At 42.8% G+C, this 13,457-nt stretch overlaps 1 protein-coding gene across 1 annotated transcript in view; it reads right to left on the reverse strand.

The window, feature by feature from the left end:
- The window catches only part of ALDH5A1 (aldehyde dehydrogenase 5 family, member A1), a 28,705-nt gene continuing 15,248 nt past the window's right edge, over positions 1–13,457 (reverse strand). The window contains exons 5-9 of the mRNA XM_008580587.1: positions 10,690–10,833; positions 8,750–8,908; positions 4,521–4,690; positions 1,620–1,678; positions 1–306 (exon numbers count right to left, since the gene is read on the reverse strand). Of these exons, the coding sequence (XP_008578809.1) occupies positions 101–306; positions 1,620–1,678; positions 4,521–4,690; positions 8,750–8,908; positions 10,690–10,833 (738 nt within the window). The 3' untranslated portion in view covers positions 1–100. The remainder of the gene's footprint in view (positions 307–1,619; positions 1,679–4,520; positions 4,691–8,749; positions 8,909–10,689; positions 10,834–13,457) is intronic.

Consider the following 13,457-nt stretch of genomic DNA (forward strand, 5'->3'; position numbering starts at 1 on the left):
TTCATCATTCAGATAACCTATTAGTTTATTTTAAATAGTTGATGGCATTTCCCCATATAAGGGAAGCTCCTTTTGTTATTTTTTAAAGGACTGAAGACTCCTACAAGCCTCCGTAACACACATACTTGAGTTCCAGATACTCATCAATGCCATACTTGGACCCCTCTCGCCCAAGGCCAGACTGCTTCACCCCACCAAAAGGGCACTCCACAGAGGACATCAGTCCCTCATTAACGCCCACCATGCCAACTTCCAGCTGCTCCGCCACTCTCCAGATCTGGGCTGGGTCTTGAGAGTAGAAATAACCTGTCAGAGGGATAAAGGGACACATATAGCACATAGAATATTCCTTAAAAACATCCTGTCTATTGGTGGAGGATTCCTGGTCTCGTCACTCAGGCCTGGAAGCCTCCTGCTCCCAGACAGAACCTCCTGTCCACTTCTTCATCTCAGAACCTTTGGAAATTATCTTTTGCTTCTGTTCCACTCACTTCATCATGACCGAAACAAAAACCTCCACAGCTCCTGTTTTCTACTATTCAATCGATGCCACACACCTGTTAGACTTGCATGTGACACTTTTGCCCAAACCTTTCCGTGACACTGGATATCTATAAAATAAGGTTAAATTCCTTAGTGGGTATTCAAGCCCTCCCTAATGTGGTTCCAATAACATTTTCAGCTTTACCTTCCATCACTCTAGTCACTACCCTCTTTTGCCAACTTCTCAACCAAATTCTGCTCACTCTTTTTTCGCTTCTGAACTCCTTGGTCCCCTCTGCCCAGACTCTCTCTTCTCAATCTCTGCAAAGTCAGAATCCTGCCCACCACGTATGACCTACTTCAGGGCTTGGCTTACTCCACCATCATGCCATTCAGATGGGAAGAAACAAATATTGAACTTAGAAGTCCTTACGCACACATCTTATCCCAGCTTTATAATAACTCTTGAGTATGCAGCACAGGGTAAGGGACCCCACAGCATACTTATCCTTCCTCTGGTTATAAATAGTTCTCTCACACCTAGAAAAGAAGCTTCTACAGAGCTACAGATGTATCTTACAAGTCTTTGCATCTCCCTCAGTACTTCATTCACTGTGGATGCTAATACATGACTTTGTCAGGGTTGTAGAGTACATATTGTGGCCACCTTGACCATCTGCAAACTAAAAGACCAGCCACTCAGTGACGCCCCATCTGTACACACTAACTTCGTTCTATCCACTGTCTTAACACTCTCTGAAGATGCCCTTAGTCTAAGGCTTCTTCTATTCAGCCTTCTTCTGAGCCAGGCAAAATAGAAGAAAAGCACTTGGAATTTCTGGGCATTCAGACTCTGTGAATATGGGATGTATGAGGTGTACATGATTCTCTGCCTAGAGCAATTTGCACTGTATTTTCTCTCCATGCTCCCCCAGTTCTAACGAGAGAGCTTCCAAATGTGTATCATGGGGTCAAGGCAAAAGAACAGCACAAATCCATCCTTGCCAGTTGGAAAGCAATGAAACATATTCCACTGAAGTTTCCTTCTCAAAACCCAGGGCGATGTTTAAAAGGCAAAGTCCGGCATTAGCCTGAGACAGGATAGCGACTGCTGTTGCACAAGGACAAACACCCACCTGCCAACCCAACGTCAGCTGCGTTAGCGATCACGATAGCCTCCTCCTCTGTGTCGAACCTGTCAAAGTTAAGACAGGTCATAAGCTAAATATGTAAGGGGAACAGTGAAGAAAACCAGCTTTCTTTTTTCCTAATTTGTTTCCCAAATAATGGCAAGGGACAAATTGGAGTGTTGTGAAAAGATCCAAGGGCAGAGTCTAGAAGAAAACAACACCATTCACGGAGATGCCTCAGTGTTCAAGGCTAGCACGCTCACAGCAATACTGGCCTCACCTCTTCCAAGAGAACAAGAAAACAGCAGATCACTGTGCAGGAGCTGTGGCATATCCAGAAAACCAAACACCAAATCCCTTAAAAAAGGACTGCTGTTCTTGCTACCTACTGAGAATACTGTATATAACAATCATAACAACAACTTCAGAAGCAAGCATAATATATCAGAAAGAAAACAGTTCAGAGGAGGTTGGGGCCGGGCGCTGATGTCAGCTCTTCCTCTTAGAACCCTTAACTATTGATAAGTGCTTAGAGCCTCTTCGTCTCTGAAGCGAAGGAGTACACCAAAGCCCTATGCGGTCTCCTCCAGCTTTGTAATTTTATTTAAGGAACAAGATTTGAGTGGTATTCTTCTGTTGTTCCAGAATTGTAACTGGGACACAAGGTTCTAAGTACCCTAATTTCTAAATTCAAAGACCTACCAGCAGCAGGAGGCAGCTCTCTCTCTGCAGGACTTACAGAGGGGCACTGGGCAGAGCTAGCCCAGAACAGTCAACTTGTCCAGGGGGACACAGGTAGGAAGTGCAATACCTGACTCTAGACCAAGTCAGCTCAAAGCCTGTGTTCCCGACCACTGCATCCTTTCTGTTTCCTGTGAAAACATCAGTTCGCATTCTAGGTAAAAAATTTATATTAAAACAAGATGAAAGTTCTTCAAGGGGCCCACTTCCCCAATGGTGTAATAATATATAAACTTCAATCACAAGATGGCACAGCCAGCCCCAGCTGCCAGCTCTCTCTGTGAACCCAATGCTGGAGATGCTGGAGGACAGAAACAGAATTGTGACTCAGAAAAACCTCAATCAGCAGCTAACACCAAAAAAGCAAGACACTTCTAGAGGCCAAGAAGGTGGCTGGATCCTTGGGTGAAATGGTGGCTGAAGTGGGAGAGAGCCAGGGGATGCCCATGGAGGGGTGGGCTGGGCAGGAGCTGGGTGCCTAGATCAACGCTTAGTTGTGACGGGGCAGAAAAGCGGCAGGCCCAGCTTGGGGCAGGGGAAGGGGAGACACAGCCAGTCCTGTGCACAATAAGCCATGCACAACAAGCGTAGCCATGGCCTCTTCTCCCCACCCTATTACAATAGAGCTAAGTGCAAAACACCCCAGGGGCAAAGGATGCCAGGGATAGGCTGGGTGGCAGTGAGACTGGATTTCAATTCTATAGGCTCCCTCCTGGACGCTCAACCCTTTGACCTCCAAATGTATGAGAAGAAACACAAATTACAGTCTAAGCTTGTCACTACAATCCCACAGTGGCTCTTACAAGCCAAGGCTGCTGAGAGATCAAAGGGCTAAAGATGAGCTCACAGGGAAAATTCAAAGGTATCTGAGGAGCTCCAAGTCTAAGAAAGATAACAAACTGCACAACCTAGACCAGAGGACACAGTAATAAGGAAACAGAATAGAACTGTAAGAAAAAGGTAAATATCCACAGCAAAATAAGAGAGAATAATGAAGCAGGAAGAATCAGTTATGGGGAAGAACCAATTAGAGATGTCAAGGATGGAAAAAATAATTGCTGAGATAAAGAACTTGGTGGGTGGTTAGATAACAGAACAGGTGCATTTGGAGAATGCATTAATAAGCCGACGGAGGGGAGGACTCTCAGAAGCATGAGGAATGGCCGAAGAGATGGGAAGATGAACAGTTAAGAGAAGCGGAGGATGGAAGTAGAAGTATCACTGTAACAGGCTTCTTGGAAGGCTGGAAAAGGATAAATGGCGGGCAGAAAAATATTTGGAGAAAAAAATGACCAAGAATTTCCCAGAACTAAACAAACATTTTAGATATTAAAGAAAGACATTAGGGCCTTAGACTGAAAAAGTTCACAGGGTGCCATATGAGAGCTATCACAGTAAACTTTAGGAATATCAAGGATCTGGCTGGCGGTTAGCTCAGTTGGTTAGGGCACGTGTTGTAACACCAAGGTCAAGGGATCAGATCCCTATATCTTAGACTGAAAAAGTTCACAGGGTGCCATATGAGAGCTATCACAGTAAACTTTAGGAATATCAAGGATCTGGCTGGTGGTTAGCTCAGTTGGTTAGGGCACGTGTTGTAACACCAAGGTCAAGGGATCAGATCCCTATACAGACCAGCTGCAAAAAACAAACAAACAAAAAACACGAAAAACTATCAAAGACCAAGAGAAATTCTAAAAGTTCTCAAAGAGAAAAGGTAAATCTCTTTCAAAGGAGCAAGAACCAGACATCAGATTTCTCAGCAACAACCCTGGATATAAGTAGATAAAGCAGTGACATCTTCAAAGTGTTGAACCTAGAATTTTATCCAGGTAAATTATTGTTTACTTGTGAATGTGAGATGAAAGATCACAAGAGGTCACACAAAGTTAATCTCCTTCAGACTCCCATGAAAGAAACCTCCATTAAGAAGATAAACAAGTTCAGCAGAAAGTAAATTAATGAATTTGGTAAATTTTGTAGTCTGAATGAGTGCCAATAAAAAAAAAATCATCAACTGAACTCTGCTCTTTAATTGACTCAACACAGCTCCCTGCCTCTCTAGCCAACCACCCCCATGTCCCCAAACAGCACGGGAACCTTTCTCTAGCTCCCTTTTTCTTTTCTATTCTTTCTCCCGTCTTCCCACTGGCTGGCTAAACTTACTTGATAACTGGTGCCAGAGGCCCAAATGTCTCTTCTTGAGAGCAAAGCATGTCCCGGGTGACATTGCTGAGCAGGGTGGGCTCAAAGAAATTTTTTCCAAGTTGGTGTCGCTTCCCGCCTGTCACAATGGTGGCCCCTTTGGAAACTGCATCGCTCACGTGTTTTTCTACCTGTGGGGTAAGGAAAAGCCAGTGCCTGAGGATACTTTCCAAATGATATACAGTTGACCCTTGAACAATGCAGTGGTAAGGATGCCGACCCCCCGTGCAGTTGAAAATCTGGGTATAACTTTTGATTCCCCCCAAACTTAACTAATAGCCTCCTGCTGACCAGAAGCCTTACCGAGAATGTAAACAGCCATTAACATATTTGTAAGTTACATGTATTATATATTCTTACAATAAAGTCAGCTAGAGAAAAGAAAATGCTACTAAGAAAATCATAAGAGAAAATATTTACAGTACTGTACCATATTTACTAAAAAAAAATCCATGGATAAGTGGACCATGCAGTTCAAACCTGTGTTGTTCATGGAGTGACTGTTGTCTCTCAGGATGTTTATACTGTAGAAAACTCAGTCTACTTTGTACCCCACAAATATGTACAATTGATTACGTTTCAATAAAAAAAAGTTTTAAAAACTGTAGAAAATTGGTTTTCTTTTTTTTTCTTTCTTTTACTTAAAAAATAGGTTAAAAACAAAGCATCCTGGTTCCTTCCACTGAGAAGGTCTGAATAAGTGACAATAAAAAAAAAATCATTAACTGAATATCTGGCTTGCACGATGCCTTCTTCATCCTGCTCTTTGATCTTCCAGCCATTTGATCCTACTGCTTGTTGAACGGTCTCCTGTCCACTGACTTCCTTCTAGGCCTCCTGCTCAGCTGTTTTCCTGGGATTTGCTTTCACTGCAGTCCAGGGTTAGTCCCAGTTTCTGATCTCACGTCGTCCTCTTTCCTGGACTGCGCTTTCCTTTTGTTCTGATCCATTCTCTTTAAGTAGCCATTTTGATGAAGGTGTGCCGGAAGTGGTTTACACTGACTTTTCTTACACTGCACGTCTACATATCTTGTGCCCCAGCTGATCGATAATTTAGTTGGTTACAGAATTTTGATCCAAAATATTTTTCCTTCAGATCTTTGAGTGTACTTTTCTATTGCTAGCGTTCTTGGTGGAAAGTCTTGATGAAAAGTCTGATTCATAAACGGTTCTCATTCCTTTATGGGATAGCTTTTTCTCCCTCTAGAACCTTCTAGGATCTTCTTTCATGTTCGGACATTCTAAAATTTTAGCAAAATATACCTGTTTTTTTTTTTCTTTTCATTCATTCTACTTGGTAATTAGTGAATTAAATAATTCATCTGAAGAATTATCTTTCCCTAGCTCTGAAAAGTTTTTACCTATTACTTATTTGAGAATGTCATTTCCTCTATCTTCTCAATTCTTTCATTCTAGAACTCCTATTACTAAGATGGATATCCCCCCTTCCCTCATTTTTTTGCATTTCTATCATTTTTTAAAATCTATCTTTTGCTTTAAATTCCATGACACTTTCTCAATTTGATCTTCCATACTCAGTTACTGATTTTTGACAGTCGTGTGTTTAGTTTCTACAGACTCTTTCTTGCTTTCACTGCTTCGTTTTCATAGAACTTGCTTCTTGTTTTAGAGATGGACCATCTTTTCAAAATTCTTAGAGGACATTATTAGATGTGTCCTTTTGATCCTACTCCCTTTCTGCTCCCTATTTATCTGCTTCCTCCAGGGCGTGTCCTGTTTGTTCTTCCTGACCCTTCCTCCTACTTGCTGATGGTTTTCCCTACAGGTGTCATGATTTTTGGTCATTTCTCTTTCTGGAGGACTGAGTTGATTAATTTAGGTGGGTGGCACGGGTGGCCTTGGCTGTTTCCAGTCCCTCCTCTGATTAAGGGGGACAAATGCAAACTTGGGTTTATTCTGACTTAGCAGGATTCACCTAAGGGCACTACCCTCTTCCCCAAAGGGCGAAGCCAGGAGAGCCCCACTCTGGTGTACTTCCCCTCTCTCTTGAACCTGTCACCTTCCTAGGCAGGCCACTGAATTTCTTCAGAAGTACCGTCCTGCCCAGAACAAATGCCTCTGCTGTCCTGTGTGTAATGATGGTGGTGGTGATGGTGAAAAAGTGTAATCAATCAGCTCATTTCTCCTCTCCTCCGATTCCCACTTTCTATACCAAGCAATTCTAGAAAGGCTCCATCATAGAAAAATGGCACCAACTTCCTCTGCATGATTCCCCTGGGCAGACTTTTCTTAATCCCTTCTGCCTTCCAGAAGTTCATCATAACCTTTGGCCCACTGGATTTTCTACAGTTTCTGAAGAGAGATAAATATAGGCTTGGGCACATTCTGCCATCCAGATTATTCTCCCTTTCTAAATCCATGCTCCCTACAATGGTCTCATAGTCCATCATCTGCAACAAATCTCCATCGACCAGCATGACTTATTTCCTATGATTTATATTTTAAAATTATTCTACCTAACTTACATAACAGGGGCCTACCCACTTTCCCCCAACTAGAATCTGCTCTGCCTTTTTCTTGTCATATTAAATGTGACATGCAGCAACTTTTTTTCCTGGAGTCTGCTCTGTGACAGTATGCACATGAAAGCCACCACAATGGACTGTTTTTAAACAAGGTGGTTTCCACCAAATTTCTCTCCACCAAAAAAGAAGTCCTGCAATTGTGCTTGCTTGAAGTCCTAGCGTTACAGTGTCATCTAGAGGGTGATGTCTGCATCTTCATTTTGGAAAAAAATTCTCCAGGACAGTGCGGTTTTCCAGCCTGGCTGCAAACTAGCATGATGGGGCACTTGGGAAACGCCAATGCTTAGGCCCTGTTCCCAGTGAATTAACACTCAATCTCCTCAGATTGGACTCAGGCATCTGTAGTTGTTAAAGGCATGGTGTGACTTGAGAACCTCCACTCTGGGACTTGAACCATGGCTGGTACAGAGCCAAACTGCCTTCACTAGCTGAGTGAGCACCCTCTGATTTGTCCCCAGGGTCCAAAGTCACCTCTAAAATGCAGGTGGTACTGATGTAAACTTTAATGAATTTTCTCTATCTAAAGTAATCCCATGGTAACAGCTAGAAATTTACCACAGCTTTGTCAAACCTCGATGCTTCCCTGGATTCCCACCGGGAGGTGCAGCAGACGTGGTTTCAGCTGAACTGACTGCCCACAGGGTCGGGGTGCCCATGGGGCAGAGCTTGGCCCTCTGGAAACCAATGCACAGTGGCTGGGCTGTGCCGCCTGCATGAGTACTAACTTGTCCACTTGATTTGGGTTCTTCAGGTGACACCCAGGGGCTAGTATTTTTTAAAAAACAGTAGAACAAGGGCCGGCCCGGTGGCACAGTGGATAGTGCGCCGCTTGGGAAGCGTGGCGGCGCTCCCGCCCGAGGGTTCGGATCCCATGTACAGACCGGTTCCCGCTCACTGGCTGAGCGAGGCGCGGGAGCGACGCCGAGGGTTGCAATCCCGTTACCGGTCCCGGTCCGGTACGGGGGCAACACTGAGGGTTGCGATCCGTTGCCGGACACGGAAAAAGACAAAAAAAACAAAAAACAAAAAACAAAAAAACAGTAGAACAAGGAGAGAAATTTCACCTAGCTAGTAGTCTGCATTGTGACATTTTGTCCAACAAACATATCCTTCCTAAAAGTAGTTTTCTTTCACCATCCCTCAGTCCTGAACATGGCATCTGTAATTCCACAACCTATTGCTGGGAAGCTTCCAGCACGGATTCTTCTGGAAGGGCATTTTGTCATCCAGGGAAGAAACAACAGACAAATGGCAGTATTACAGCTGAAACATAAACCAGCTCAAAAACAAAGCTGCTCTTCCTTTCCTTGTAGGGTTCCAAAACATGAAAGAGCTTTGTGCTGCGAGAGCCTAATTCCTGAGGCACCAAGGGACAAGACTATTACCACTGAAGCAGAAAATTTACAGAGGGCAGCAGAAGACCTGAAGTGGAAGATCTCATCGGAACTCAGTGTAGTAACAGAGCTGGAGAACCTCATGACTAAAGATGCCACCAGGTTCATGCAAAGTGGTAGAAATTCACTTTTTCCAGATTTTCCCATTGTTTCTAAAATAGCCTTGCTGGGCACTTTACCAAAGTGCTACTTCCAGCTTTTGATATTGAAACCGTGAAATTTAGTTTGACGGATAAAAAAATGAACTTACCTTTTCTATGGCTTTTTCATTAATTAATGGGCCTTGAGTGGTTCCCTCCTCAAATCCATTACCTACACGCAGGTTTTTCTTCATTGCCTCAGCAAAATTTTTTACAAAGGAATCATGGATACCTCTTTGCACCAAGAATCGGTTTGAGCAAATACAAGTCTAGAAAGAGGACAAAAACAAATCCACACAAACAGTTTGTTAGAAGCTGTTGACCCAACCCATACCTGTGTGACTGCTGCCACCTCTCTGCAGAAACACTTCCCCAGGTGATCCATGTGTACAGTCTGCTATTTTCCTCTCCACATGGACTCAGCCCCAAAGATAAATGCACCCAAAGATAAATGCAAAGATTGAGTGCACCTTCTCCTCCAACTCCCCCCACAGATGCTACACACCTGCAGTTAAACTTTATAAAACAAATAGCTTTTTGCTATTTAAAAAAATAAAAAGGCTGCAGCGCTCCTGAGAGACTGTTGTTCTGCCACAATGGAGCGGAGCTAGAAGGAACGAGGTCAAACACTAACATATCCTTTAGCTCAAATCTTGCATGCATTTGGCTGAATCTGACATTTTAAAAGTGGACACAGACCATACTATCATGTCAGCCTAAATTATTGAAAAGACCCTTGCTTATTTTTTTCTAATTAGACCTAGTATGTTTAAATTATAAAATATAACAACCACTTTACAGGAAACGTAGTTATCATTGATAAATTTGTTTCTTGTCTTTTTTCTTAATTATCTATTTTCCCAGAAGAAAATATTGTACATACAGTTATTTTGTGTCCTATGCATTTTTTTTTTTTGCTTAATGCAACATAACCCAAAATTACAGCATTACAGTATAATTCCGAAGGTTACATATATTGGCATATTGTGTTTGTAAAAGGAAACATATCTATTTCTGAAAAAAATACCAAGTGTAGGTTATGTGAAAGGGGAAAAATTAATTACCAAAGGACAAAACAAGGATGAAAACTAATACAGAACATTACACATTTCATCTTTTTTTTACAATATCTATTATATCTATTCCACTTCTAGAAAGCATTTAAAATCACTTAGTGATGGTACTTTTAAGATAAAGTGCTTAGGAATATTTTTTAAGGAGCCAGGGTCCTGGCAGCAGCTTGGACGGAAACTGGGAGACAGGACCCTTGGCCCAGGCCTAGCTCCTTAGCAGAGTTGGGACTGTGGCCCAAGGAAGGATGATCTCAAGTCACTCAGTCTTTCTAGTTTCATTTCCTCATCTGCAAAATGCAAGGCTGGTATCAGACAACTTTCAAAGTCCCTGTCAGATTTAATATTCCAGGATTTCCTATGAAGATGTGAGCTCAGGCCTCCACTCTCCCAGGACAACTGGGACAGTCCCCAGGCACCCTGCTAGTCCCTGCTGTGTTCCCTGGTGTGGATCCCCTGATGTCCCCCCACCTCAGGAAGAGGGAGACCCAGGTAGGTCTTAGTAAGCAACAGGGTTTTGAGTTTGTCCAGATACCATCCTCCATTTTCCTACCTTCCTTCCCTTAAGACTATGGATCTCGCACCCTAGCTGTCTAAGGGCTGTTTTGTATCTGAGGAGATGATTCTATCAGTTCAGTTGAGAAAAGCCCAGTGGGGGAAAACTATGAAAATAACTAGATTCAAAGAGTATGGGAAAGAAGGGAAGAGAGAACAATCTGACTAAAAACATTTGCTGTTCAGGATATTCTTTGAAAAAAGGGATTATATCTTATTTCTCTTTGGACTATCCAAGCCTAGCATAGTCCCTAGCAAAATAAAGGCACTTACTAAATATTTGCTGAAAAAAATGAATGAATAAGGAATGAACAAGGGAAGGAACCCAAAAGTTTCCTTCCAGGAGATGAGTAAGGCAGCAGAGATGGTAGGATCTTTGTACAACACACACCCACACACACCCTGAAAAACTCTACAGGACTCACCTGTCCAGAGTTCCTAAATTTAGATGCCAGGGCCCCTGCTACAGCCTGGTCCACGTTGGCACTGTCAAATACAATGAATGGAGCAAGGCCACCCAGCTCCATGGAGACCCTCTTCACAGAGTTTGCTGCATGACGCAACAGGATCTGTAGCAGAGGAGAGACTGCTGTGAACACCCAAATCAAGTGCCAGGACTATTAAGCCTTTTTTTAAAAAAATTACCCAACAGTGAAAAAAGCAAGGTGCACAGTAGTGTATATGGAATGATACTCTGCAGAAAAGGGAGAAACAAGAGTATATATATTAACATTTGCTTGTGTTCGATAAAGAAACACTGAGAAGATAAGAAGAAACTGAAAGTAATAACTTATAGAAGTAGGGGAGGGAGTCAGGGACAGGGCGAGGGTGGCACTTCTCAAGATAAACACGTCACTACTGTCTTGATTTTTGAACCATACAAGTGTATTCCCTTCTCAAAAAAATGATATGATTAGGCTTAAAAATCATAATATACAGATAAGGTAATAAATCACACAGAATCCCACAACCATAGTTTTCCACTGATAACATTTTAAGATACATCCATTCAGAATATGGCAACACAAGTTCATGTATATGTATTTTTTTTTAAAAGGAAACAGGATGGTATAATTATACAGCTTGGTAACCTGCTTTACCTTCTTAATTAACCATCTATTTGAAACATCATCATATATTCATAACACTTTATACTTTACTCCTTTAATGCAACACTATAATGTGATTTTCTCATGCCAGCACATGTGTTTCTAGAACATTTCTGCAGATGCTTACATAGTATTCCATTGCATGGCTATTCCACAATTTATTTATCCAGCCCCAAACTGCTGGATATTTAGGTTGTTTCTAATTCTTTGCTACTAAAAACAACACTGCAGTTATTCCCTCAGGGTTAATTTGTAGAAATAGAATTGCTAGCCCCATGCACAACTGTAAGGCTTTGATACACATAACTATTAGGCTTTAAATATCCAGAAAGAGATGTTATGGCCTAAGAAACTCTTCAGGGACGTTTAAGTGCTTTAATACAGGCTAGGAGGTCTTTGCCCAGTCATGGCTTCAAGCCAGATGGAATCTCTTGAGACAGTTCAAATGAAATGGACAGTATTCACAAGCCCAAGGCTGCTCTAGGAATGAGTCCACCAAGCGATGAGCACCCTTGGGTCATGGACTTTGTGAGAGGACCCTTGCTAAAATGCCAGACTGGCTGAAAAGCTGTGCCTGTGCCAGTGCTTCTCCATATGCTCAGTGGTTAATGCTCCAGCAATCAAACAGTAGTGACAATCTTCTCACTCAAGTGTTACTACTCAACAAAGCAGAGTGAGTTTTAAGATTACACATATTTATTGGACTTAACATAGCTATTTTAATTTTGAATATTTAAGAAATGCCATCTGCCAGGCCATTGGCTTTTCCTGAATTTGCTCCAGTGTAAAAAAGATTCTCACTGTTGGGTCACTCCATCTCACCTCCACTGGCTTTGGGCACAGGGCCTGTCTCATGGTGTCTGTCCCTCCACATGCACTTGCTCTGCATCCTCCGACAGTGTCTTCTTCCTACTCTATCTCTGCTTTCCCCATGACGATGCCCTGCACCTGGCTTTGGCCTGCCATGGCCCCTGGAGTACTGCATGAACTGCTGTCACCTCCTGATGAATCCTTTCAGCTCCGGTTCCCACTGCTGACCTCCACAGGGCCTCAGCTTCCAGAGTCGGAATGTGCTTGGCCCAGCTCACCTTCCTATGCCGGGCTATTTGTCCTAGGTCACTGGCCAGCCTACAGATTCCATTTTCCTCTAGTCAAACAACCACTCACGGCTCAGTTCTCTGTGGGGGAAGAGACAAGGTGTCATATGCTGTAAAACGTAGCTGCTGTCCCCTCAGCAGGGCCCTAGGCAGGATGGACCCCCAGAAAGCAGTGAGGGTGTGGCACGTGCCTCTAGAACAGTTTAGGCGCAAGAGTCTACACCCCAAGACCAGGAACTCAGCCACTGACTCCCTGTGAAGATCAGCTCAGAAGAAGCCCTTGATACAGAGGTAAGTTATTTTTTTTGCAATACTTGTCACTTGAGGAGAATCACTGTCCTTGGTAAATAGGAGCAAAGCTGGATTTGGCAGGAACATGGTCAGCGTTTTCCTGGAGGCCTGTCAGAGGATGACAGCGTGCTGAAAAACTGAGGAAAAGCAGCAGAGAGGTTTCTGCCCTTTGCTCAACATCCTGGGAATTTCTCCGGTTTGAACAGCAAAGGTTTATAACCCTTTCTCCCAGACTTCTCTGTCTTTCTCTACTTCACAGTATATCTGAATCCCTCTGAGAGTCAGTTTGCATTGCAAGATCCATTAATCAAGGGCGTGGCAGTTTGTGGATCTAAAAATTCCTGTTTCTGATATGATGAATGGTAGGACTCCAAAGTGCTTCTGCCCGAGCATGAGTTTCTGGCAGGACGAAAGTGATTATGGTTGGGAGCGATTCACACTGCTTTATTCCTTCCTGTTTCTCGTGGTTTCTAAAAATGACCACAATTTCACAGAAACTTTCTTTTTTTTTTTTTTTTTTTTTTTTTTTTTTTTTTTTTTTGACGAAAGTGATTATGGTTGGGAGCGATTCACACTGCTTTATTCCTTCCTGTTTCTCGTGGTTTCTAAAAATGACCACAATTTCACAAAAACTTTCTTTTTTTTTTTTTTTTGTCTTTTGTCTTTTTCCGTGTCCGGCAACGGAACGCAACCCTC

This window comes from Galeopterus variegatus, unplaced genomic scaffold (genome assembly GCF_000696425.1).
Source record: "Galeopterus variegatus unplaced genomic scaffold, G_variegatus-3.0.2 Scaffold2131, whole genome shotgun sequence".
NCBI classification, from domain to species: Eukaryota; Metazoa; Chordata; class Mammalia; order Dermoptera; family Cynocephalidae; genus Galeopterus; species Galeopterus variegatus.